Below are 24373 nucleotides of genomic sequence, written 5' to 3'. Positions count from 1 at the left end.
TCATGGGGAGGGATAGATAAGGAGTTTGGAATTGACATATACACACTGCTATATTTAAAATAGATAACCAACAAGGCCCTACTGTACAGCACAGGGAAACCTGCTCAATATTCTGTAACAACCTAAATGGAAAAAGAACTTGAAAATATGTATAACTGAATCACTTTGCTGTACACTTGAAACTAACACAACTTTGTTAATCAACTATACTCCAATATAAAACAAAAATTTAAAAAAAATGATTAAAGTCATAAAAAGTGTATACTCTGATATAGTGGAATCAAATTAAAATTCAATGACAGAAAGTTATCTGAAAAATCCCCAAATATTTGGAAATTAAGTAACATGCATCTAAAGAATCCATGGGTCAAAGAAGAAAACAAAAGGGAAATTAAAAGGTATTTTGAACTGAATGAAAATGAAAACACAATTTATCAAAAATCTGTGGTAAGCCACTAAAGCAGTAATTAGGGAAAATACTTGTCTTACAAGAAAAATCTCAAATCAACAACTTCAGCTACCACCTTAAAAATCTAGAAAAAAGAGGAACAAATTAAATCTAAAATAAGCCAAAGAAAAGAAATAACAAAGGTCAGAGTAGAAATCAATGAAATGGAAAACAATAGCAAATGTAGGTGAAATCAAAGCTGATTCTTTGAGAAGATAAATAAATTACACAACCTTCTTTCCAGATTGATCAGAAAAAAAGAGAGAGATGACAGAAATTACTGATATCAAGAATGAGAATGATATCACTATAAATTCCATAAATATTAAAAAAATAATAACAGAATATCACAATTTTTTGCCAGTAAATTTTATAACTTACACGAAATGGATAAATTCTTTGAAATACACAAGGTACCAAAATCACTTAAGAAGAAATTCATAACCTGAATAGCCCTATATCTATCAGAGAATTAAATTAGTAATTAAAACCTTCTTACGAGAAAAGCTCCAAGCCCAGATTATTTCACTTGTGAATTCTACCAAACAATTTTTAAAAAATACGTTACTAATTCTACCCAAACTCTTTCAGAAAACTAAAAAGGAGAAAATATTCTGCAATTTATTTTGAGAGGCCAGAATTATCCTGACAGCAAAACAGACACAAGCATTACCAGAAAACTACTGATCAAAATACCTGACAAATAAGGATGCAAAAATCTAAACAAAATTTTAACACAATAAATCCAATAATATATAAAAAAAGGTAGTGCATCATGACCATGTGGCATTAATTTATTCCAGGAATACAAGGGTTTTTTTTTAATCCTTTGAAAATGCATCAATATAATTTACCGCATTAACAAACTAAGAAACATAAACTATGATCATTTCAATGGACACAGAGAATTCAACATTCATAATAAATAAATAAAGATTCAAAATAAAGATTCAAGCACTGTGCTGGGAGTAGGACAGACTGGCTGTGGAACTTTGGGAAGGTCACAGACCTCTCTGGGATTCACTACTTGATCTATAAAAATGCGCCTGGTAATCGTTCAGAGACTAATGTTAGCAACATGGCGGCATAAGAATTTTCAGCACTTGTCTCTCCCCACCTCCCAACCCCCATCGCCCCCATCACCCCTCTAACAACCTCCATCAAAAAATCAATTTGAACCAATCCGAGTAATGGCATTGTGGGGAAAATTTGAACCGAAAAATCAATTTGAACAGCTGTCCGTGCACAGAAATACTTCACAAGAACTAAGGTTTCTAGGTGAGGGATCATTGCACCTGGGTGAAGCACAAAACTAAGAAAAGATGCTTTGAGGAGGGTAGGAAAGATAGATTCACATTACTCTTATAACCTCACCCCCAAGCCTGAGCAGCCCAGTGCCGAGAGAGAAACCGTCCCTTTGGAAGAAAAGAGAAAAGTGATACCAACTTCACTTTGCACTCCAGAGCCAGCTCCCACGGCTGTAGGTGGCTCCCAGAAGACTTCTGTGTGCATCCAGGACTCTGGCTCATCCCAGCAACTGCTGTCTCCAGGGGCCCCAGCAGCTTCCATGGCACCAGGCTCCCAGTGGGCTCCCACGAACCCAGGTCTCCAAGCCACCCTGGCACCTGCCAGCTCCGAAGACCCCCAGGTGATCTACCCTTGAACCCGGTTTCCGGCTGGGCCCAGCACTAGGCCAACTACCACCAACTCAGGCTTTTGACCTACCCTGGAACCAGGTTGGCTCCCAGGCTCCTGACACTCCAGCATTCCAGGCCTGCCCTCATGGTCCAGCCTCAAGGCCAGCTCCCTCAGACCCAGGCTCCCTGCCTGCCATAAGCCAGACCAGCCCTGCAGACCCACTCCAGGATGTCACAGCCTCCTGTGTACTCTTTAAGTAAACTTAAAGCACTCCTTCAGATCCACTTTCCGCATCTTCTCCTGCATGTCTGAATCATTTCCAAATCCTCTTCCCCAGCATGAAAGACAACTATCTCAGTACATCTCACTAGAAAAGGCAATTCCTTGAATTTCTTTATCTCAGTCCCAGAGATAATATATTTACAGATCAAGGTCTTCAAAAGCGTAACCTGTAGGCCTTCCCAAGTAGAAACGGTCAAATCCTTTTTTGAATTAACTAACACTTCAGTATATGACTTTGTGGATCCAACTTAGAGAATCAGAAATTCTCTACAAGTACAATTTGCTACCTTCCCCTGCAGAAAATCATACCAAAAAGCACACAGGTGTGGGAACTAGGTAACAAACGCCAAACAGTGAAACTTCCCAGTGCCTTCCCAGTTCAGAGGACACCAAGTCTCCAAAGGTAGTTAGAAAATCCCAGTTTCCCTCCTCTGTCACACCATCTCAACGAAAGAGGAAGTCTTGAACTTTCTACTTACCTGTGTAGAGGTCCGTATCTGTGTATTCATCCACTTTCTTGTGCTGCAGAATATAATCAGAGACCTTGGTCCCAATAGCTGGCTGAACATCTACCCACTCCAAGGAGACCACGGTGCTGGAGGGCTCTACTGCTGGGGAGAGCCGCAACCTAGGGGGGTGACAGGGAAGGTTGTTTGTTTGCCAGCCAGTACTGTCTGGGCCCCAAGAGTTTGCACAGGCCAAGATTAAAAGCACAGGATTCAGTCTGGCTTCAACCCACCACCATACCCCTTGTGTAGACTTAGGCAATTAATTATACCTCTTTCAGCCTCTGTTTCGTCGTTCATAATGGGGATAAGAAAGAGCCACCTTTTGAATCAATGTGGAATCCAGTAAATTAATCCAAGTACACAGTATATGCTCACAGCAAGTTGATTAGCTTTCCATTTGTTTAAACTATATTCTCAATGATGCTTCACTGTCAATTAAATTGGCAGTGCCTTCAAACACAGTCATCGGCCAACCTCTCTGCCATTCTCTTCAATCCCCCAGTATATCAGTCAATGCTTTAATATCCTTAAATCAATACTCCCTCACAGAGGGCAGGGATCCTGGGGAATCCTTTCACAAAGCAGGAAATAACAGAATGTTTGAAGGTGAGAACTGGGAGGGTCCTTTGAGAGAGAGAAGTGCAATCCCCTCATTTCATAGAAGGCGAAAGCAAAGCCCAGAAAAGGGGATGATCTGCATAAAGTCACACAGCAAACTGGGGACAGAACCATGATGGTGACTTTGCTTGTCCCCAGCCCAGATTCCTTCTCTCTTTCCACTATACCCACTAACTCTGCAATGACTATCTTACAATGGACCCTCAGTATTGGCTCCTGCCCAGATCTCCTCCACTCCTCACACCCCTCTCTCTCTTAATCACACTGCCCCAGTCAAGACGACCTTCCTTTACTTCCTCAAATGGTGAGTTTCCTGAGTCAGGGCTTTCCCATGGGCTCTGTCTTTTTCCTGAAGCACGTCTGTTGCCATTTGCTGCCTGGCGAACTCGAACTCTAATTCAGGTCTTCTCAGAGAGGCTTCCCAGACTATCTCCCTCTCCTCCAACTAAAGCATCCCTTCTTTGTTCTGTCCATTAGCACATCTTTGTTTTTCTTTCATATTTTTATTATTTAAATGTTTAAATGGTATCACGCTTTCCTGTTTTTGCTTTGACATCTGTCCCCCTCACTAAACGGTCAGTTCCCTAAGTGCGCAGACTGTGCCTGCCTTGGCTCATTAATGAATTCCCCAATGTCTGACACATAGCAGGTGTTCAAAACTTATTTGTTGAATGAATGAATAATATAAAGTTTCTTCGAAAAGGTCCTACACTTTCTTTATCTCGGTAGTCCCAGTGGTCAACACAGAACTGGCAAAGAAGGAGTTAGTGCCCAGTAAACCTTTGCCGAATGGATGAGTGAAGAAAAGTAATGATGGCTGGCTTGGTGCTATTAAAATAGCACACGCTGCAGGGTAAGTGTCTACCCCCGAGCCACGATTCCATTCTGCCAAAGCTCCCTGCTTTCTCAAAGAAGGAGGTAGGCCCCCAGAGACTTCAGGCATCTGCTGAAGCACCTTAGGAACAGAAGCAAGCCATGGCCTGCACTGGCAGGACAAGAGTATGAGTCCATGGAAAGGGGTGGCCAGAGGAAGAGGGGCCATACATACGTACACCGGCTGCGGGAGAGGGCTGCAGTTGGGGAGCCCGCTGGCGTCAAAGGCGCTGAGGTCACACCTGCACCAGTCATCGATTACGTCCCCTTTCCCTGAGCACCAGTAGGAGCTCATCAGTGCGCTCTTGAAGGCCTGGAATACAGGAGGACAAAAGATGATTATCCCTAGGTTCTTCATGACATTTTTTTTTCTTATTTTTTTTCTTTCTTATTTTTTTTCTTATTTTCTTAAATTCCATATATATGTATTAGCATACGGTATTGGGGTAAAACAGGAATAAAGACACAGACCTACTTGAGACTGGACTTGAGGATATGGGGAGGGGGAAGGGTAAGCTGGGACAAAGCGAGAGAGAGGCATGGACATATATACACTACCAAACGTAAGGTAGATAGCTAGTGGGAAGCAGCCACGTAGCACAGGGAGATCAGCTCGGTGCTTTGTGACCACCTGGAGGGGTGGGAAAGGGAGGGAGACGCAAGAGGGAAGGGATATGGGAACAGATGTATATGTATGACTGATTTACTTTGTTATAAAGCAGAAACTAAAAAAAAAAAAAAAAAGAGATGATTATGACAATGGTGGAGAGATGGAGAGTGAAGGTCCCAGTGGCCATGAGAGTCACTGACCCAAGCTTCAGAGGAGCTCTCCTGGGCACAGGACACCATTTCATGCATAAAGCCCCAGCATTCTACCACTGGGTTCTTCTGTTTTGAGCCATTTTCCACCCAACAGCCAGAATGATCACTGAGACAGGATAGTAATAGCATCCATTGAGAGTCTCCCCTGGGCCTGACACCCTAAGTATATTAACTTATCTTCAGTACCTCACACGATAGCTGTAATAAAAATTATCATTATTTCCCATTCTACAAACTAGAAAACTGGGGCACATAGAAGGTAAGTAATTTGTCTGAGGTTCATAGCTACTAAGTGATGGAACTGAGATCTGATCCAAGACAGTCTGGCTCCAGACCCTGCCCTCATTAACACCTTGCCACACTGCTTCTTGTAGAAATCTGACCACCTCACCACCCTGCTTCGAAACCTTCAGAGGCTCCCCATAGCCCTCAGGATAAAGTCTAAACTCCTTGCTCTAGCTCCTGACCACCTTCTTAGACTCATCTCTCACCACTCCTCTGATTTCCCTTTGCATGCTACCATCCACCCTCATGCAAACATTAACATTTCCACCAACAGTGAATTCCTGCTTATGAAAAGTGTGCTCTAAATCAGGAGACAGCAAAGTGTTTCTGCAAAGGACCAGACAGTAAATATTTTTGACTTTATGGCCAGGCAGTCTCTGCCACAATAACTTAACTCTGCCTTTGTAGCATGAAAGTGACACAGATTATACTTTAAATAAACTGGCATGTTTGTGTTCCAATAAAACTTTATTTATAAAGACAGACAACAGGCTAGACTTATTCTGAGGTACATTGTTTGCTGACCCTTGCTCTAAATGATGATTGATTGACTGATTGATTATTATTATTTTGGCTGTGTTGGGTCTTCGTTGTTGCTGCGCGGCCTTTCTCTAGCTATGGCGAGCGGGGGCTACTCTTCGTTGTGGTGCATGGTTTTCTCATTGCGGTGGCTTCTCTTGTTGCGGAGCACGGGCTCTAGGCGCGTGGGCTTCAGAAGTTGCAGAGCGTGGGCTCAGTAGTTGTGGTGCGCAAACTCTATAGCTCAGGCTCAGTAGTTGTGGTGCATGGGGTTAGTTGCTCCACAGCATATGGGATCTTCCCGGACCAGGGATCGAACCCGTGTCCCCTGCATTGGCAGGCGGATTCTTAACCACTGTGCCACCAGGGAGTCCCCTTATGTTCTATTTAACTGCAGTGTGCTTCATTGTCTCTCTCTTTCTCTCTCTCTCTTTTTTTTTAATACATCCTGTCCTCTCTACTGGAACACTCAACCCCACCCCCACCTTGGAATCCAATTCACTCTTTTGGTCTCAGATGAAACCTTCTTTCCTATGGGAACCCTACCTTGACTTTCTTAAGCCTGTAATCAGGCTCCTCTTCTGGACACCATAACACACTAGACCACACCTAATCATCACATTCCCTTGCCTATCTCACCCAACAGACTTTGATTCCACCAAGGGCACAGGCCATGCCTTGTTCACATGAGTGTTCCCATGGGACTGAGAACACTTATTCAGTCAATATTTACTGAATAAATGAACAGACACTGAAAAACTGATCATGAGGCTGAGGTTCAGATGTGCTTTATGCTTTCGTCACTCCATTTACACTGACATTTCAAGGCGCTGGGGATTCAAAATGTTTGACAGCTCTTTTTCAAACTTGGGGATTCCAGAGAATGTTGATCTCTTACTCCTTTGCCAGGTAACAGACTACCTGCTTGCTTTCTTTTTTCTTTTCTTTTCTTTTTTTTTTTTTTTTTTTACTTTCTGTGTACTTTTCAAACTAAAGCTTCACAAAACCTACTACCAAGGACACTTGATTACCCAGGTGACACTTTTTCCATCTTGCATTTTTTTTGTTAGTTATTTATTTTTGGCTGCACTGGGTCTTTGTTGCTTCATGCGGGCTTTCTCTAGTTGTGGCGAGTGGGGGCTACTCTTCGTTGTGGTGCACAGGTTTCTCATTGCGGTGGCTTCTCTTGTTGCAGAGTACGAGCTCTGGGCACATAGGTTTCAGTAGTTGTAGCACACAGGTTCAGTAGTTGTGACTCGCGGGCTCTAGAGCACAGGCTCAGTAGTTGTGGTGCACAGGCTTAGCTGCTCTACAGCATGTGGAATCTTCTCAGACCAGGGCTCGAACCTGTGTCCCCTGCATTGGCAGGTGGATTCTTAACCACTGCGCCACCAGGGAAGCCCTCCATCTTGCATTGTTGAAAAGACTCAAGTACAGCATGTTTGTGTAAAGTGGGTCTGGGGTCTGCCTCCTTAGCTACTCAGAACACAGATCTAGAAGGAGAACGTGTATATCAAGGACACTACTGTGTAAGCCTCCAACACATTCATCTCAGTGCCTCTGATGAGAAGGCTCCGATTATTCCTGCCATATGTCCTTACTCATATCCTCTCCAAGGGGCGAACAAACGATCTAATTTCTCCTGAATTAAGAATAGTGACCCAAAGAAATAAAAAGAATTATAAGAGCTAATGTTCATGAAGCACCTAATTACACAGTGGAAGGTACTTTAAGGGCATTAAAGTGTAATTCTCACAATAGTCCTGAGAAACAGATACTGTGATCATCTTCATTTACAGGTGAGAACTAGGAACCAGAACAGTGAAGAAATATTCCCAAGATCACACAGCAAGCAAATGATGGAAGCAGAATCCCAACCCAGATCTCTGTGACTCCCAAGCATAGGTCTTTTCTATTTAACCACTCAGGACAGTGGGGTTGACTTCAGGCAGGATTGCCAGATTCAGTAAATAAAAATACAGGATGCCCAGTTAAATTCACATTCCAAATAAACAACTTTTTTTAGTATAAATATATCCCATTCAGTGTTTGCATATAAATTATGTGGGCCAGAGTCTGGCACACAATAATAGCACTGTTCTTACGACAAGTTAGAACCTATGTTAGGAACAACATAGGTTCTCCTACTGGCACCAGAGGGGGCACTCTCATGAGGGCAGAAACCAGATGGGATGGGTCATGCTGACTGACAGACTTTCTTCTCCCTCCATTTGCCAGTTCCCTCTGATTTAAATTAACATGTACAACTGCTCGTGGTTTAAGATTCTGTAACATCTCCAGCTAGAGCTAAGGGCTTAATTACCATAATGGTGAAATCCAGGGCCATGGATGAAAGTGACACAGATGGTAAGAGATTGCCTTGGACTCCAGCAAGGGGAGGAGAGAGAACATCCTGTTTTGTGTACGTGTTTTTGTTTTTGCGTGTGCGCATGTGTGTGTGTGTGTGTGTGTGGTTTTTGTAATCAATAGTCACTGGAGCTTGTGAAAAACAAAACAGGAAATCTCTCTGGACTTTGTGAGTTTCACCATCCAAGCAGCTCTCGGGAAGAAACATTGCCTGTGAGTCTCCACATCCACTGGCTCTTTCCCAAACCCTGAGGAACAGAACGGGGACTGCAGCAGTGGCCAGGCAAACCGTGGATAGAGCTCAAACACACCCTGATAAAAGGCCTACATCAAACAGGGAGCTCTCGCAAGGCACCAGAAGCCAGCATGCATCAGCTCAGGTTCACTCTTTTCTTACATCTCCAGTCCTTGCAACACTCCATCCCGAATCCAAATAGATCCCAAGGGAGGAACAGCATAGAATGTTCCAGCTTCCAGGGACTCCATAAATCATCTAAGTGAATCTGTTTTACAGATGCACATACAGTGGCCCAGAAATGCTAGTTGGCTGGCCCAAGGTGATAGAGCAACTTTGTGGTGAAATGACTCTATTCCTCCATTTAATCCTCAGAATTACCCTTTGAGATGGGTGTCCTATTCCCACTCACAGACACATGGAGGAGTAGAATTTGAACTGAAATTCGTCTGAATTCTGGCACCCTGGACTTTCCCAGGTCGCACAGGAACTATAAATGCCAAGATTTCATTCAAAACATCCTTTTCAGCTGTTCTGCTTGTATCACGTGCTTATGTGTTGTTTGTTGTGTGCATGTGTGTGTGCCTGTGTGTGTTCTCAGAGGAAAATGAAACCTTACACTAGAGGCATTGTTGACTCCTAGCTTTTGAAAAAGTGAAGGCACTTAAGAAACAAATCCTGTGCTTAATACAGGGCTAAGGGCCACATTTGCATGGTCATTGGTTTTCATGACAATGAAGGTTTGCATTTCCACTACCAGTGAATGCTTCCAACTTCTGGCTAATTAGCTAGCAAACCAAGCCCCTCAGGATGAGAAAACAGCTACAAAAATGTTAAGCAATCAAAACTAGGATTTGTTCTTGACTCTACTGTTACTTCCCTAATTGAACTTTGCATAAGTTATTTCTCTAGTTAAGCCTCAATTTGTCCATCTGTAAAATGAGGACACAGAAGTTTTATTTTGGAGGGTTTAATTAACTGAACTTCCTCCTCCATACTACATGCCATCTAGATGCTGAGAAAGACGATGGACAAGACCCAGTCACTAACTTCAAAGGACTCACAGTCTAGTGATGAAGACGCACACAATTACAATTAATATGGTTCAAATGCTGTGAAGTAACATGCAGGAGGTTATGGGAATACAAAGGAAGAGGACTTTCCAGCTCTAAAAATTTTGACAATGCCTTGGGAATCTTAAACTTCAAGTTAACACTCCGTATTTGATTAAGATAGATTCTTGGGACCATCTATACAGAATGTCACTAAGCCTACGAATTAAATTCCATACTCTATACTTACAATGACTATTTTTTACACTGAAAAATTATACTCAGGGGCTGACACCAAGTCTGCTATTTTTTTTTTTTTTTTTTCTTTTTGCGGTATGCGGGCCTCTCACTGCTGTGGCCTCTCCCGTTGCGGAGCACAGGCTCCGGACGCGCAGGCCCAGCGGCCATGGCTCACGGGCCCAGCCGCTCCGCGGCATATGGGATCCTCCCAGACCGGGGCACGAACCCATATCCCCTGCATCGGCAGGCGGACTCCCAACCACTGCGCCACCAGGGAGGCCCCAAAGTCTGCTATTTTTGATACGGAGATGGTTCTGCTTTGTATAACCAAAAAGATGCCCTGAAGTCCTCACTCAAAGCGTCATGAATCTGTTATCTTCAGTACTAATAAGCTTGGTCAGGCGGTGCTCAACCCATACCAATTGAGGAGATGAAAGGCCCTCTGGAGAAAGAAACAGATGACCTTTTTACCACCAGGCTTCCTTTTAGCACCTAACACAGTACCTAGCAGATAGCCTAAGTCAGCCAATATTTGTTAAGTTGAATTAAAAATTCACATGCAATGCTGAATGAAATGAACCAAGTTTATAAATGATATCATAAAGCCAGGAAAATGGGTGTGTGTGATGCTCTCCTTCCTCACGATTACTTGTATCTCCCACATCAGTGAAGGACACTCCCACCAATTTGGTGCCTCCAGACAGAAACTGAGGGTTACCTGGGCTCCCCCCTCTACCTCATAACAGGTTTCAAACCAACTTCTCTCCCCCCCAGCCCCATGGCTGTCTCCTGGGTGCAGGTAATGCCTCTTCTCTAGGCAATTGTCATAGCCCCTGGACTGGCCTTCCAGCTCCAGTCTTTTCCAGCACATCCTCTCCCAGCTTTCTAAAGCATCACTGCCTATTCCACCCCCTTGCCTGCACCCCTTCAAATACTCCACCACCTTCTGATTGAAGCCTCTACTTCTTAATCTGATTTCAGAGTCCTCTGTTGTTCAGCCTGTGGCTTTTCTCCCATCGTCTCCTTACTGTTCCTACTCTGTGCTCTAGCACATACCATCTTAGAGGAGTGCGCTGCTTCATACCAAGCCTTTGCTCATGCTGTGCCTTTGCCTAAAACGCCCTTTCCCCACTTATGTTTCCTTGCTGAAATCCAGGAAACTTTTTGTCCACCAGGACCCTGTCACTTGAGAGATTCTGTCTCTCTCCTCTCGTTCAATTTTTGCACGTCACAGTCCCTCGCAATTTGCTTGTTTGTGTGTACTTCTTGCTTATCAGACTGGGAACTCCTCCAGGCCAAGATAATATATTTGATTCATCTCTCTCTCCCCAGCTCCAACCAAAAGAGTCAACACATTGTAGGGTCCCCAAAATATGTGTTAAATTCCATAGATATATGTAATAGGATGCTCGGCCAAAGAATAAACTCGCATACTTGCTGGGTTTTGTTTCCAGCAAAAGAGATGACAGAAGTGCAACTGGTCACCTTAAAAAGACTAAATTCCTTGATGTCGTTGAAAAGGGGTCAGGGTGGTGTATGGAAGTAGAATCCCTTTTGGAGGCATTTGGGATTACTGCTTGGAGAGTAGGTGGATAGTTCTTTGCCCAGGAAGTACCTGGGTCTAAAATAACATGCGCCTCTGTTCCCAGAGAGAGATGGGAGGAAGGGAAGTGGGTGACATTCTAGTTTTGTAGGAAGACTAATTCCTGAGCTCACGCTGACCACATTTCATTGGGCAGGAGGGACTAGGATTGATGAACATAGAAGGGTTGAAGAGGACATCATAGCAGTGCTTGTGCAGAGGCAGAAACAGTGGTTTAGAGCCTGGCCTGGACCTCTCGGATAGGACCTACCTGAGCCACCTGCCATTCAGTCATCAGCACGCCCCTAGAGTGGCTATAGGAGATGCCAATCACTCATTGCCCTGGTAGTTACAGGAGTTGGAGACCAGGGGCTGGAGCCCCCATTCTTCGGGAGAAAAATAAGTAATGCTGGTGTGTCCTGACAGTGAGGAGATCAACTGGTCATCTTGTTACAAATCAATGGCTGCATACTTAAGCAGCATGTGTGAGAACATTTGGGAAGAGAAGTGGGTAATGTTAGTTGACTTAAGACTTCTTATTCCCAAACAGAGCAGGAAGGCAGGTGTGGTGACTTTAAAACATGACCCTAAATATCTGTGACATTTCCCTCACCTTGAGGTGGGATCCAGGTTCTCTCCCCTTGAGTCTGGGCTCTACAATTGCTTGACCAAAATAAGTACGGCTGCTTCAATTTCTGGGCTCAGGCCTTAAGAAACTGGCAGCTTCCACATCATGTCTCTTGGAATGCTCACTCTTAGAGCCCAACCACCATGCTGTGGGGAAGCCCAGACCACAGGGAAAGGCCACTTGTAGGTATTCCAGGCAACAGACCCAGCTGAGGACCCAGCCAACAGCCAAGGTCACCTGCCAAATGGGTGAGACATAGACACCTGCTGACTGCAGCCACATGAGGGAACCAAGTCAGAAGTGCCCAGCTCAGCCCAGTCAACCCCCAGAACCATTAAAGACAATAATAAAATGATTATTGTTTTAAGCCACCAACTTTGGGGACTGCGTAGGAATGAATAACTGGAACAGCAGGTAATTCACTTCTGAATAATCCTGAAAGATTACTTAGAAGAGGTAGCAACTAGGGAGCAGCTGATCAAAGGGAAGTAGACACCTTAAATTACATACTCATCCCCGGAGTTAGAGGGCTCTGAAGTGCATACACACATACTCATTGCCCCAGATCCCTGGCATTTCAGACCTGAAAGAGTCCTGAAAGGTGAAACTGGCCTTCACAACTTTGCACAGACTAAGGGGCCCAAAAGGAAAAGTGACCTATCCAAGTTTACACCACAAGAATCTGTCAGAAAATAAACTAAGTTTTTCATATCAACTAACATTCACTATACAAGGCTGCTTACCTTTGGAACTGGCTTCAAGCCACTAATTTGTTATGCTTTTAGATAGGAAACAAACATAATAGCAACATTTACTGAGAGTATCGTAAGCATTTTAATACACATTATCTCATTCAATCCTGTCAATAGCCTTATGAAGCAGATTCTGCTGTTACCATCCCCATTTTACAGGTGAGGAAACTGAGGTCTGAAGGGTGAAACAACCTATTCAAAGTCACCCAGCTAAAAAGTGGTAGAACAAGGATTCGAACTCAGTTCATTTGATCCTACCATCATGAACAATATTCTCACTAACTAGAGGATATTAGTAACAGCACTTAACATTTATTGAGTGCTTACTACAAGCCAAGCACTGTTCTAAACACTTTATATGTATTCCTTCTCACAACAACCCTAAGTACTTTAGACATATTAACTCATTTAATTCTCCCAACAACCTATGAGGTAGGCATGACTGTTATGTTCCATTTTACATTTATGCCCAAGATCCTACAGCTAGTGAGTGGCACAGACAGGATTTGAACCCAGGGAGTCTGGCTCTAGAGCCTGTGCTCTGAAATGCAAAGCCTCCAAACACACAATCCATTTTTTAAAAAAATGTTATTTATGTTCCCGATTCCCCCCACCTTTAGCATATACTGAGATTTTTCACTGTACCTATGGGAATGGGCCAATGAAAATGCTATAGGTAACTGCCATTTACATTTAAGTCAAACGTGAGCAATGTTATATAGTTCAATGTAATAGAAGCCTCAGGAGTGAATAAAGTCTCACAGGAAGAGGCTACAGAGCTCAGACACAAGAATCCCAGGGAACTCTAACATTTTCTGCCTAACTTGCTGTGTGACCTCAGTAAGTCATTTACCCTCTCTGGGCCTTATTATCACCTGTATTCTCTTCAACTTGGACATACATTCCACAGCATTGCTGGTTCTAATCATTTTCTGATTTGTGTTCTGGATTTTGCTTTTTCTCAAAGCTGTCCACAATTTTCCCACCCCCTTTAAAACTTCTCATCCCAGATATACTGCCTGGGATCCTTAAAAATTCATGCCAGTAGGCAAAACCATGGGGACAGTAGAAGGATCAGTGGTTGGCAGGGGTTGGGGGAAGGGAAGGATGAATGGGGGAGTGCAGAGGATTTTAGGGCAGTTAAACCTATTCTGTATGATACTATCACGGTGGATACACGTCATTATACATTTGTCAGAACTCACAGAGTGCACACCAAGAGTGGACCTTCTTGTAAACTTTGGACTTTGGGTGATAATGATGTGTCAGTGTCAGTTCATTGATTGTAACAAATGCATCACTGTGGTGTGGGAGGATGATGATGGGGAGAACTCTGGGGGGGGCGGGGAGTGTATGGGGACTCTTTGCACTTTACACTGGGATTTTGCTGGGAACCTAAAACTTCTCTTAAAAATAAAGCCTATTTTTAAAACTCCTGCCAGAACACTCTATGACATAAATCACAGCAAGATCCTTTTTGACCCACCTCCTAGAGAAATGGAAATAAAAACAAATATAAACAAATGGGACCCAATGAAACTTAAAAGCTTTTGCACAGCAAAGGAAACCATAAACAAGACAAAAAGACAACCCTCAGAATGGGAGGAAATATTTGCAAATGAAGCAACTGACAAAGGATTAATCTCCAAAATTTACAAGCAGCTCACGCAGCTCAATGTCAAAAAACAAACAACCCAATCCAAAAATGGGCAGAAGACCTAAATAGACATTTCTCCAAAGAAGATATACAGAGTGCCAACAAACACATGAAAGGATGCTCAACATCACTAATCAGAGAAATGCAAATCAAAACTGCAAAGAGGTATCACCACACACCAGTCAACATGGCCATCATCAAAAAATCTACAAACAATAAATGCTGGAGAGGGTGTGGAGAAAAGGGAACCCTCTTGCACTGTTGGTGGGAACGTAAATTGATACAGCCACTATGGAGAACAGTATGGAGGTTCCTTAAAAAACTAAAAATAGAACTACCATACGACCCAGCAATCCCACTACTGGGCATATACCCTGAGAAAACCCAATTCAAAAAGAGACATGTAGGGCTTCCCTGGTGGCACAGTGGTTGAGAGTCCACCTGCCGATGCAGGGGACACGGGTTTGTGCCCCGGTCTGGGAAGATCCCACATGCTGCGGAGCGGCTAGGCCCGTGAGCCATGGCTGCTGAGCCTGCACGTCCAGAGTCTGTGCTCCGCAATGGAAGAGGCCACAACAGTGAGAGGCCCGTGTACTGCAAAAAAAAAAAAAAAAAAAAAAAAAGACATGTACCACAATGTTCATTACAGCTCTATTTACAATAGCCAGGACATGGAAGCAATCTAAGTGTCCATCGAGAGATGAATAGATAAAGAAGATGTGGCACATATATACAATGGAATATTACTCAGCCATAGAAGGAAACAAAATTGAGTTATTTGTAATGAGGTGGACAGACATAGAGTCTGTCATACAGAGTGAAGTAAGCCAGAAAGAGAAAAACAAATACCGTATACTAACACATATATATGGAATCTAATCTTATCTGCCTAGGGGCAGGACAAGAATAAAGATGCAGATATAGGGAATGGACCTGAGGACACGGGGAGAGGGAAGGGTAAGCTGGGACGAAGTGAGAGAGTGGCATGGACATATATACACGACCAAATGTAAAATAGATAGCTAGTGGGAAGCAGCCACATAGCACAGGGAGATCAGCTTGGTGCTTTGTGACCACCTAGAGGGGTGGGATAGGGAGGATGGGAGGGAGACGCAAGAAGGAGGGGGTATGGGGATATATGTATATGTATAGCTGATTCACTTTGTTATACAGCAGAAACTAACAGATCACTGTAAAGCAATTATACTCCAATAAAGATGTTAAAAAAATAACAAAACTGCCAGTTCACATCTTCTCTGTAGAAGAGGCCCCACAGACGATGAGCATGTCATTGATGGTTTTTGAGGAAAGGGGGGAGTGGGATGAAGAAGAGAGGCACCTATTATGCATTTCTTTACTCTAGGTCTGGTGCTGGGACATCTGTCTCTTAGCTCCTGTAAGACTCGTAGCAACCTGTGGATACGGCAGCGTTTACTGTTCCCAGTAATCCGTACAGATGAGCAAATGTAGGGTCAGAGAAGAGATACCAGCCCAGGTCCCCCAGGTTGAATGCAGCAGAGCAGAGGGCCTCTAACTCTGAATCCCATGCTTTGCCCCCTGACCTCCCTTACCCTACCCCTCAGTTTCAGCCTCTGAGTTAGATCCGCTCACTCACAAGGCCACACGGTAAAGCAATACTAATAGGCAAGGACCCATTTCCTTATGAGAAATTGTGCAGTTCAATCTATAGCTCTATAAATCACAGGAATGACACCGAATTTCCTGTCAGGATAAAGTTTGCTTTTCAAGCCATTCTCGCCTGAATGATGAGAGCCCGACAGAACAGCGTGTTAATCTGGGCGACAGGGTGAAGACGTTTAGGGGCAGCCAAACCCCTTCTTGCCACACTTACCTCTGCTAATGAAAATATATTAGAGAAATAAATATACATCCCACTGAGACGTTCCTACACAGGGCTCTGTCAGCTGTCTGTTTCCCAAGATGTACAGAGACAGGATGATACGGTTATATGATCCTCAGGCAAGGAGCTATTTTTCTTGTCAGTTCACTCCATATTTTAGCTCCCATCCGTCTCACGTAGAGGATGAAGTGCTGGGTTTTAAAGCATTAAAAATAACAGGGAGCATTTTTGAGCAAACCTATATGCCACACACAGTGCTCAGTGTCTGCCATGAGGAGTTATTTCATTTGCACAGCAATGCCATGATTCGGTACCTCTATCACTCCCATTACACAGAACATGAGACTGAGGCCCCAGGGAGTCTGGGGTCCTTGCCTATGTCACATAGCCAATATCTGGCAGAGCAAAATTCAAACTTAAATGTGTCAAATTCCAAAGCCTGAATGTTTTACCACTGTGAGCTAAGTTAATCCTCATAATAAGCCCGTATATTAGGTTGCATTGTCTCCATGCAATCTTTGAAAAAGTTGAAACTTTAAATAGATCTGGGGACTTCCCTGGTGGTCCAATGTTTAAGACTCTGAGCTCCCAATGCAGGGGGCCTGGGTTCAATCCCTGGTCGGGGAACTAGATCCCGCATGCATGTTGCAACTGAAGATCCCCGTACACCGCAGTGAAGATCCCACAGGCCAAAACTAAGACCCAGTGCAGCCAAATTAATTAATTAATTGGGCTCATGTGATCAGGTGACTTGCACAATGTCACCAGCCTAGGGTGACTCAGATTCAAACATATCACCTCCTGCCACCATGCTTTTTATACCCTATTTTCCAGCTATGCTTTCTCACCTCTCGCCTCTTACATGCTACTTTTCTCTCCTTGGAACCCTCTTCCCCCGTCTAATAATTTCCCCCACTGACCAGTCCATCAACTCTCAGCTTGGAGACCACCTCTTGCAGTCCCTGGTCCCTAGGATAGACCCCTTCCTTTGTAACACATCTCTTCCCACCTTCCCCTATCACAAAACTTATTTTCCTGTGTTGTATTTTATTGTCTGTGTCATTGCTTGTCTGTCTCTCCTAACAGACTGTACAAATTGAGGTTGGAGCCCTGTCTACTTTGTTTACCATTTAATCCCTAGTGACTGACAGAGTAGGGGCCCAGTAATTGATTAATCAATTGGTCTGTCATAAGTTAATTAATGTTAAGAACCCTAATCCTGTCACATCTCTGTCCCTTTGCCTCTTCTTGGCCTTAGCTTGGAAGATTTCTCCTTTGCCTGGGGCCTCAGGATAATCCTGGGCTCTTAACCTCTGCCATGCTCCTACCGGATGCTCACTTTACTTCTGAGACCAGCCCAGGAGATCTAAGAGCCAAAGTTCTTGATCCAAAAACCTTCCACACCCTCCAGTAAAATATGGAAGGGCTTTTTTTTTTTTTTTTTTTTTTTGCGGTACGCGTGCCTCTCACTGTTGTGGCCTCTCCCGCTGCGGAGCACAGGCTCCGGACGCGCAGGCTCAGTGGCCATGGCTCATGGGCCCAGCCGCTCTGCGGCATGTGGGATCCTCCCGGACCGGGGCACGAACCCATGTCCCCTGCATCGGCAGGCGGACTCCCAACCACTGCACCACCAGGGAAGCCCCCTGGAAGGGCTTTTGAGCTTTTTGTACAAAGCATGCCAAAGATCAGAAGGAACAAGTGCAAAATTACTTTGAAGACTCTTTCTTAAATATTTATGCAACTTACACTCCCCAATAGACTTTGATTGCTTTTAATATTAAAACAATGGAGCTTTTCCCAAAGTGTTTCTCATAGTATGATTCCTGGTCCTCTTGCCTCATTAGTGGCCTGAAACACTTATTAGAAATTCAGATTCCCAGGCCAAACTCAGACTCACTGAATCGGAATCTTGGGAGAGGTGCTACAGAGCCCATGACAGAATACACTCCCAAGTGATTCTTAGGTATTATTAAGTTCAAGAATCTCTGATCACTTGATCCTGTGGCTTTAGATATATCCTGGCATATCACAGTGTATCCCCCTGAGTCAGGGTACTTCAGTTTGAGAATAAAAACAGACAGGATTTTTAGTAGATACCCTTCAGGTTATCAGATACAAGGGATGGTTTGGTGTGCATATTTGAACTAAACAAAAATAACCCTGTTGCTTTGGCCAAGAGTAGTGGGACCAAAACTGGCCCAAACTGGAACAATCACATATTTTCCCTGGGAATGTAGATTCAAACGTTCATTGGTCTCTCTGAGTGCTTGAACTGGTATGAGATGCAAGGCTAGACTTGGCTAGGCTGGGCTTGTCATGTTGAGCCACATGGATGAAAAGCAGAAAAGGTGGGAGGCGGGGGAGGAAGGGGGGGAGAGAGAGAGAGTGGGGGGGAGAGAGGGAGGGAGGGAGGGAGGGAGGGAGAGAGGGAGAGAGGGAGAGAGGGAGAGAGGGAGAGAGGGAGAGAGGGAGAGAGGGAGAGAGGGAGAGAGGGAGAGAGGGAGGGAGGGAGGAAGGGAGGGAGGGGGAGAGAGAGAGACCAATCTATTGCAGAGGGAAACAGAATGTCAGGCTCCAGGATTACTGCTGACAGTGGCTTCCTGGATGCTGGCAGCTCAGCTGAGCTCTCTGTCCTTGACTTACATGAGAAATCACTGTATCATTATAATAATTTCTCCACTTTTTGCTCAGACTGTTTCAGTGGGTTTCTCTTTTTACCAATAAAAGAGCTATGGCTGAGACAAGTATAAAGATTCTGTTTCCTAGCCTGGCACACAGGGCCCTTCACACACAATCTCCTTAGCTCATCTCCCATGACTATAGTCTTCCTTGGTCCTACATAACATCTACATTAAACCACCTGCCGTGGACCAGATAGGCAACACACTTTGATGCCACTGTGTCTTTGCACATGGTTTCCCTCAGCCTATAATGCCTTTACTCCATTCTACCTTTGATCAAATCATACTCATTATTTAAGACCCACTACAACTGCAATCTTCTCTGGAAACTCTTTTCTGATTTCCCAACAGAACTGAAGGCCTCCACTGCACCTTGGACAACGCATCTGTTAGTGAACCGCAATATTTTATAGAACTATTTATTTGCATATCTGTCCTCTCCACTGAACTTTGAGTTCTTTGCCTTATTTTATCAGAAGCTCCTGCACAAGGCCTGGCCCAAAGAAGGTACTCCATAAATGTCTGTTGTATGAGTAAGTGTTGCATGAGTGACTGGTAAATTCTGAGGACTAGAAGACGGAGAGCTCTTTGGATGTCTAATCTATGTTATCCTAGTAGACCTGCTCAGTCATCAGGGCAATAGATTGTGCTTACATTGTTCCAAACTGTCTCCAGACCATTTGTCCTGCCTGTCACTGAGCTGATAGCAATTGTGAAAGTGATGAATGAGCAATAAGGAACATCACTTATAACTCCAGGGAGAAGACACAGCCATATCAGTAGCCTCATACATCTAATCGTGAGGCATCTTCCCAAGGCATCTCGCCCTGTGACCTTGAACTGCCAAGGGCTTCTCAGTCCTGTACAAATCCAAGTTCTTCAGAAGATGGCTCCTCCTCTCAGCCTGTCTCCTACAAGGCATTGCTCCTGGCCCGCTCAGTCCTGGAAGGGGAAACCTGCATGGAACTCACACACTTTTCCTAAGGGAAGCCTTTAGACAAGGATCCCAGCCCCACCCAATAGACAAGACCTGTCTTCTAAGGCCTGATGTCCTTTGACAGATAGTAACTCCTCTCCCCTGTGGTGAGAACATCTGGAGATGAGAGGCAGGTGGGAAGGTTTCAAGTGGAGGATCTGTCCAAGACTGTGCAGTTTATGTTGCTAAATGCTAGCTTAAGCTAGTGGTGAGTTCCTGAGTAAAGGACTGCAAAAGTTCCCTTCTATGGCCACTGGTGACCTCATTTTTCCAGTACACCCATTTTCCCTTAGGAGGCATCTGAGGGAGGTAGTCTCTCCAGCTGGTGGGGCTTCCATGGTTGGGCCTGTGGGTAGGGGCAGGGAAAGAAAGGTCGGAGGAGAGGAGGGGACATGCTGTCTAGACCCATACTGAGTTTATCTTTGCCTTTGAGAAGGTGCCTTGGAAATTTGGCTAAAAAATTATGGAAAGGGAGATTTCTACCAGGTTCATTGTATCCATCTTTCCATGCTGATAAGCTGGACTCTGAGAAGTCTTGATCCCTTAATCTAGCAAAGGATGTTATATATGCTGGAGGGATGGCAGAGCATGGAGGTTAAGAAGACGATCCTTGGAACCAAACTCCTGGGTTCAAGTCTTAGTGTCATCACGGAGCAAACTGGAGGGAAGTGACTTCAATTCTCTATGCTTCATTCCCACATGTGTAAAATGGGGATGTATTAATACCTACCTCAATAAAGAATGGCAAAAGAATAATTTATAAAGTGCCTAAAACAATGCCAGAACCACATAGATGTTCACACATATATATATGTTTGATAATTAAAGAGTACTGACAAAGCTTTTAAACTTGGATATTCTCTAAATGGAAGCAAGATAGTTATTATGAATTATTATTGTTTATTATGAATGTAGTAAAGTTACTTACAGGCAACAGTGATTCTAGGCACATCTATGCTCAGAATTATTTTTACTCTTTTTAACATTTTTACAATGGGGAAAAATATGTCATTAGAACCAACTATCAGAGACGGTAAGATTACCTTTACTTTGGGGAAGCATGCCTTTCCTAGTCTCTGTGAACTGACTACCCTTTCAGTTTTTTAATCAGCTGATGCCTGAAGGTAAGGCAATTACAATTATTGTATGCCTACTCTGTGCTGGATGCTTTAATCAGAAGCAATAGCAGAAGAGAGAAGGAGGAAAAGAAAAAGAGGAGAAAGATGAAGAAGACAAAGGTAGAGGAAAGAAACTGCAACTAATATTGATTGAGTTTCTAATCATTCTAGGCATTGGTAAGTCCTCTGCATATATAATCTTATGCAACCTAACAACAACTCTGTGAGTTAAATACTGTTACCATCCTCACTGAGATTCTGAGGATTTAACTTACAGTTCCAGAATATCTGGTAAAGTAAGAATGTAAGCGTAGGTCTATCTGATTCTTATACTGCCTTTCTTTACATCTGTCATCTGATAGAATACCCAGAAGCAACCTAGGCAGTGAGTCTTCTTATCATCCCCATCTGACAGATAAGAAAATGAAGTTTAGGTAGGCTAAGTCACCTGTTCCCTACAGGTAAGCAGGTAACATCCAACAGGTAAGCAGATTTGGAATTCAAATCTAGATCTGACTGATTCCAAAACTTGGGCCCTTTCAATAACAACTCACTAAAGCACCTAAAATTTCAAAATCTCACTAAGAAGTCTGTTTACTTTGAATGTAACTAATGTAACTCCCTGAAAAGAAAAAAAATTAGTAAATAAAGCTATCTATCTATCTATCTATCTATATATATATATATAAGTATAGAGCTATACCAATATACCTACCTTAGACATATATCTAAATTCCCATTTTCTCCCGTTCCATTCAAAATGGGATCCGCACATTCAAGAAACAGCTATGGGAGAAGCACCATGGAGGGACGGACAGAGCCTCACTAATGTATGATCCCCCACCCCCAAGCAGCTACCATGCTTCCACTTCCTGGCATTCCCTCTGAGTTTTTGAAGGAAAGCAATAATTTCTGGAAAGGATTCAGGTTGGGCAAACTGAAGCCGAAGGAGCCAAGCCCAAGCTCTTTTAGGAATGGATTGATGCTCTAAAAAAGGGTTGAGAAGAGGGTGTTGGCTTGAGTAAACAGGTCCTTGTTGAGTTTTAAGACAAGAACTTCAAGCAGATGGTGTAACCAAAGTCAGCTTCTAAAGGGCTGAGAAGTGCCCAAAAGGTAGGAATGGAGCAAGATGTTTTATCATCAAGGAAAGGTGAGGAAAAAGATAGTGACAGGAGGTGACTCTAGATTCCAAGAAAAGCTACTTGATGATGGAATAGCTTGTCCATGTCCAAGAGTAGAGGAAGGACCAATGATGAGGTAGTCTCTATAGCTTATGTGTTGAGACCACAGGCTATGGGACCACACAGACAAGGGTTTAAATTCTGGTTCCATAACTACTGGCTTGTGACACCAATACAAGATTTTCCCTCTGAGCTCCCGTTTCCTTTAGCGAGCCAAAAATTATGTTTTGAATACTATGAGCCTGACAGTAAAGATAGAAGCTATTGTGACCCAGGGCAGATCCAAAAGTCTGGAAGCAAGAAACTTGGATTTTACCCTTAATTCTGCAGGCAAGTAAAGCAGTCTCTGTGTATTCTAACTTCTTTCTTCATAAAGTGTACATCGAGAAGGACATAGGCAGGGCTTCCCTGGTGGCGCGGTGGTTGAGAGTCTGCCTGCCGATGCAGGGGACACGGGTTCGTGCCCCGGTCCGGGAAGATCCCACATGCCGCAGAGCAGCTGGGCCCGTGAGCCATGGCCGCTGAGCCTGAACGTCCGGAGCCTGTGCTCCACAACGGGAGAGGCCACAACAGTGAGAGGCCCGCATACCACAAAAAAAAAAAAAAAAAAAGAAGGACATAGGCATACTGAGTTCTTTCAGAGGCTAATACTCAGAATGGCTGGGATAAGACCGAGTCTGAGATAAGAAACAGACTCGTGATGAAAAACAATTACAGGAACCGGGGATGATTACCGGAAGAAAAGAAAAAAAGAAGCTTAAAAAATTAAGTACTGTGACCAAAGGCACAAAGAAATTTTGTAGCAAAGCTGGTATTCGAATCCTCATCTCTGATTCCAAAACATATGTTCTGTCTGGTAAGTCAATAGGGAAGTTCATCTCAGTACAGTGTTGATGGATGGAACTGGAAACAACCAAGACAGGGCATGTACAGGAAAATAATTTGACTCAATATAAAGAAAGATATTCTAGTAGTGAGAGAACAGGCTGCTTAGGGATCACTGAGCAAGCTGTTCCTGGGAGTATCCAACACAGGCTCCTGCAGGGTATGAGTGAAAAGAATCAAGCAACAGACTAGGGCTGGACTAGATGCCTGGAGAATCTCTTCCATTCTGAGTCTGTCTTCTCTTTCTTTCTCACACACACTGTTTTGATCATAAAATATAATAATGAAACGTGGGAGAGATGGAGGAGGAGGGACAAGGGGAAGAACGGGGAGGGAGGAGAAGCAAGACAAGAGCTTGTCTATACTCAGCACTTGCTATGCACCAGGCACAAGGCTAAGCATGTTAGATGCCCATCTCATTTAATACAATAACCTCAGAAATTAGGTATTATTATTATTAACCCCACAACACATCTGAGGGAACTAAGGCTCAGAATCCCTTGCCAAAAGTCACACAGGAGAAAGGGAACAGCCAGGACTTGATGACAGATTTGACTGGCATCAAAGACAAAACTGTTCTTTTAGATCACTTTGGTCTACAAGTCTATCAATACTGGCTGTGGTGGACTGACAAAAACATCAAGCCTGGTCGAGCCTCTAGACCTAACTACCAACTTACAAGGAGTACAGGGCTAGAGGAACATGCTAAATAATACCATGGGGCTGCAATGAGCAAAATCCCCTGGGAACTATACCCAGTTTTCTTTCTTTTTTTTTTTTTTTTGCAGTACGCAGGCCTCTCACTGTTGTGGCCTCTCCCACTGCGGAGCACAGGCTCCGGACGTGCAGGCTCAGCGGCCACGGCTCACGGGCCCAGCCGCTCCACGGCATGTGGGACCTTCCCGGACCGGAGCACGAACCCGTGTCCCCTGCATCGGCAGGCGGACTCTCAACCACTGCGCCACCAGGGAAGCCCCTATACCCAGTTTTCTTGATAAAATATCACAAGGAATAAAAAGAGTTGGAGGAAGAAACCTATCGATGAAAGGAGACTTAATTATCGGCCAATCATAACGTTTGAATCTTATTTAGATCCCAGTCTGAACAAACAAACGGGTACCAAAAATATAAGACAAGCTAGTAAACGTGAACAATGACTAGATA

The 24373-nt window shown here is 43.9% G+C and overlaps 1 protein-coding gene across 3 annotated transcripts in view; it reads right to left on the bottom strand.

The window, feature by feature from the left end:
• The window catches only part of ASTN2 (astrotactin 2), a gene marked incomplete at its 5' end in the record, with an annotated part of 924983 nt that overhangs the window by 159669 nt on the left and 740941 nt on the right, over positions 1-24373 (bottom strand). For all 3 annotated transcript variants that reach the window (XM_082619566.1, XM_082619564.1, XM_082619565.1), the window contains 2 exons: positions 2848-2996; positions 4548-4681. In XM_082619566.1, coding sequence (XP_082475692.1) covers positions 2848-2996; positions 4548-4681 — 283 coding nt within the window. The remainder of the gene's footprint in view (positions 1-2847; positions 2997-4547; positions 4682-24373) is intronic.

The sequence above is a fragment of the Mesoplodon mirus genome, assembly GCF_964341445.2.
Source record: "Mesoplodon mirus genome assembly, chromosome: 1".
Classification (NCBI taxonomy): Eukaryota; Metazoa; Chordata; class Mammalia; order Artiodactyla; family Ziphiidae; genus Mesoplodon; species Mesoplodon mirus.
This window is presented reverse-complemented; position numbering and strand designations above follow the sequence as displayed.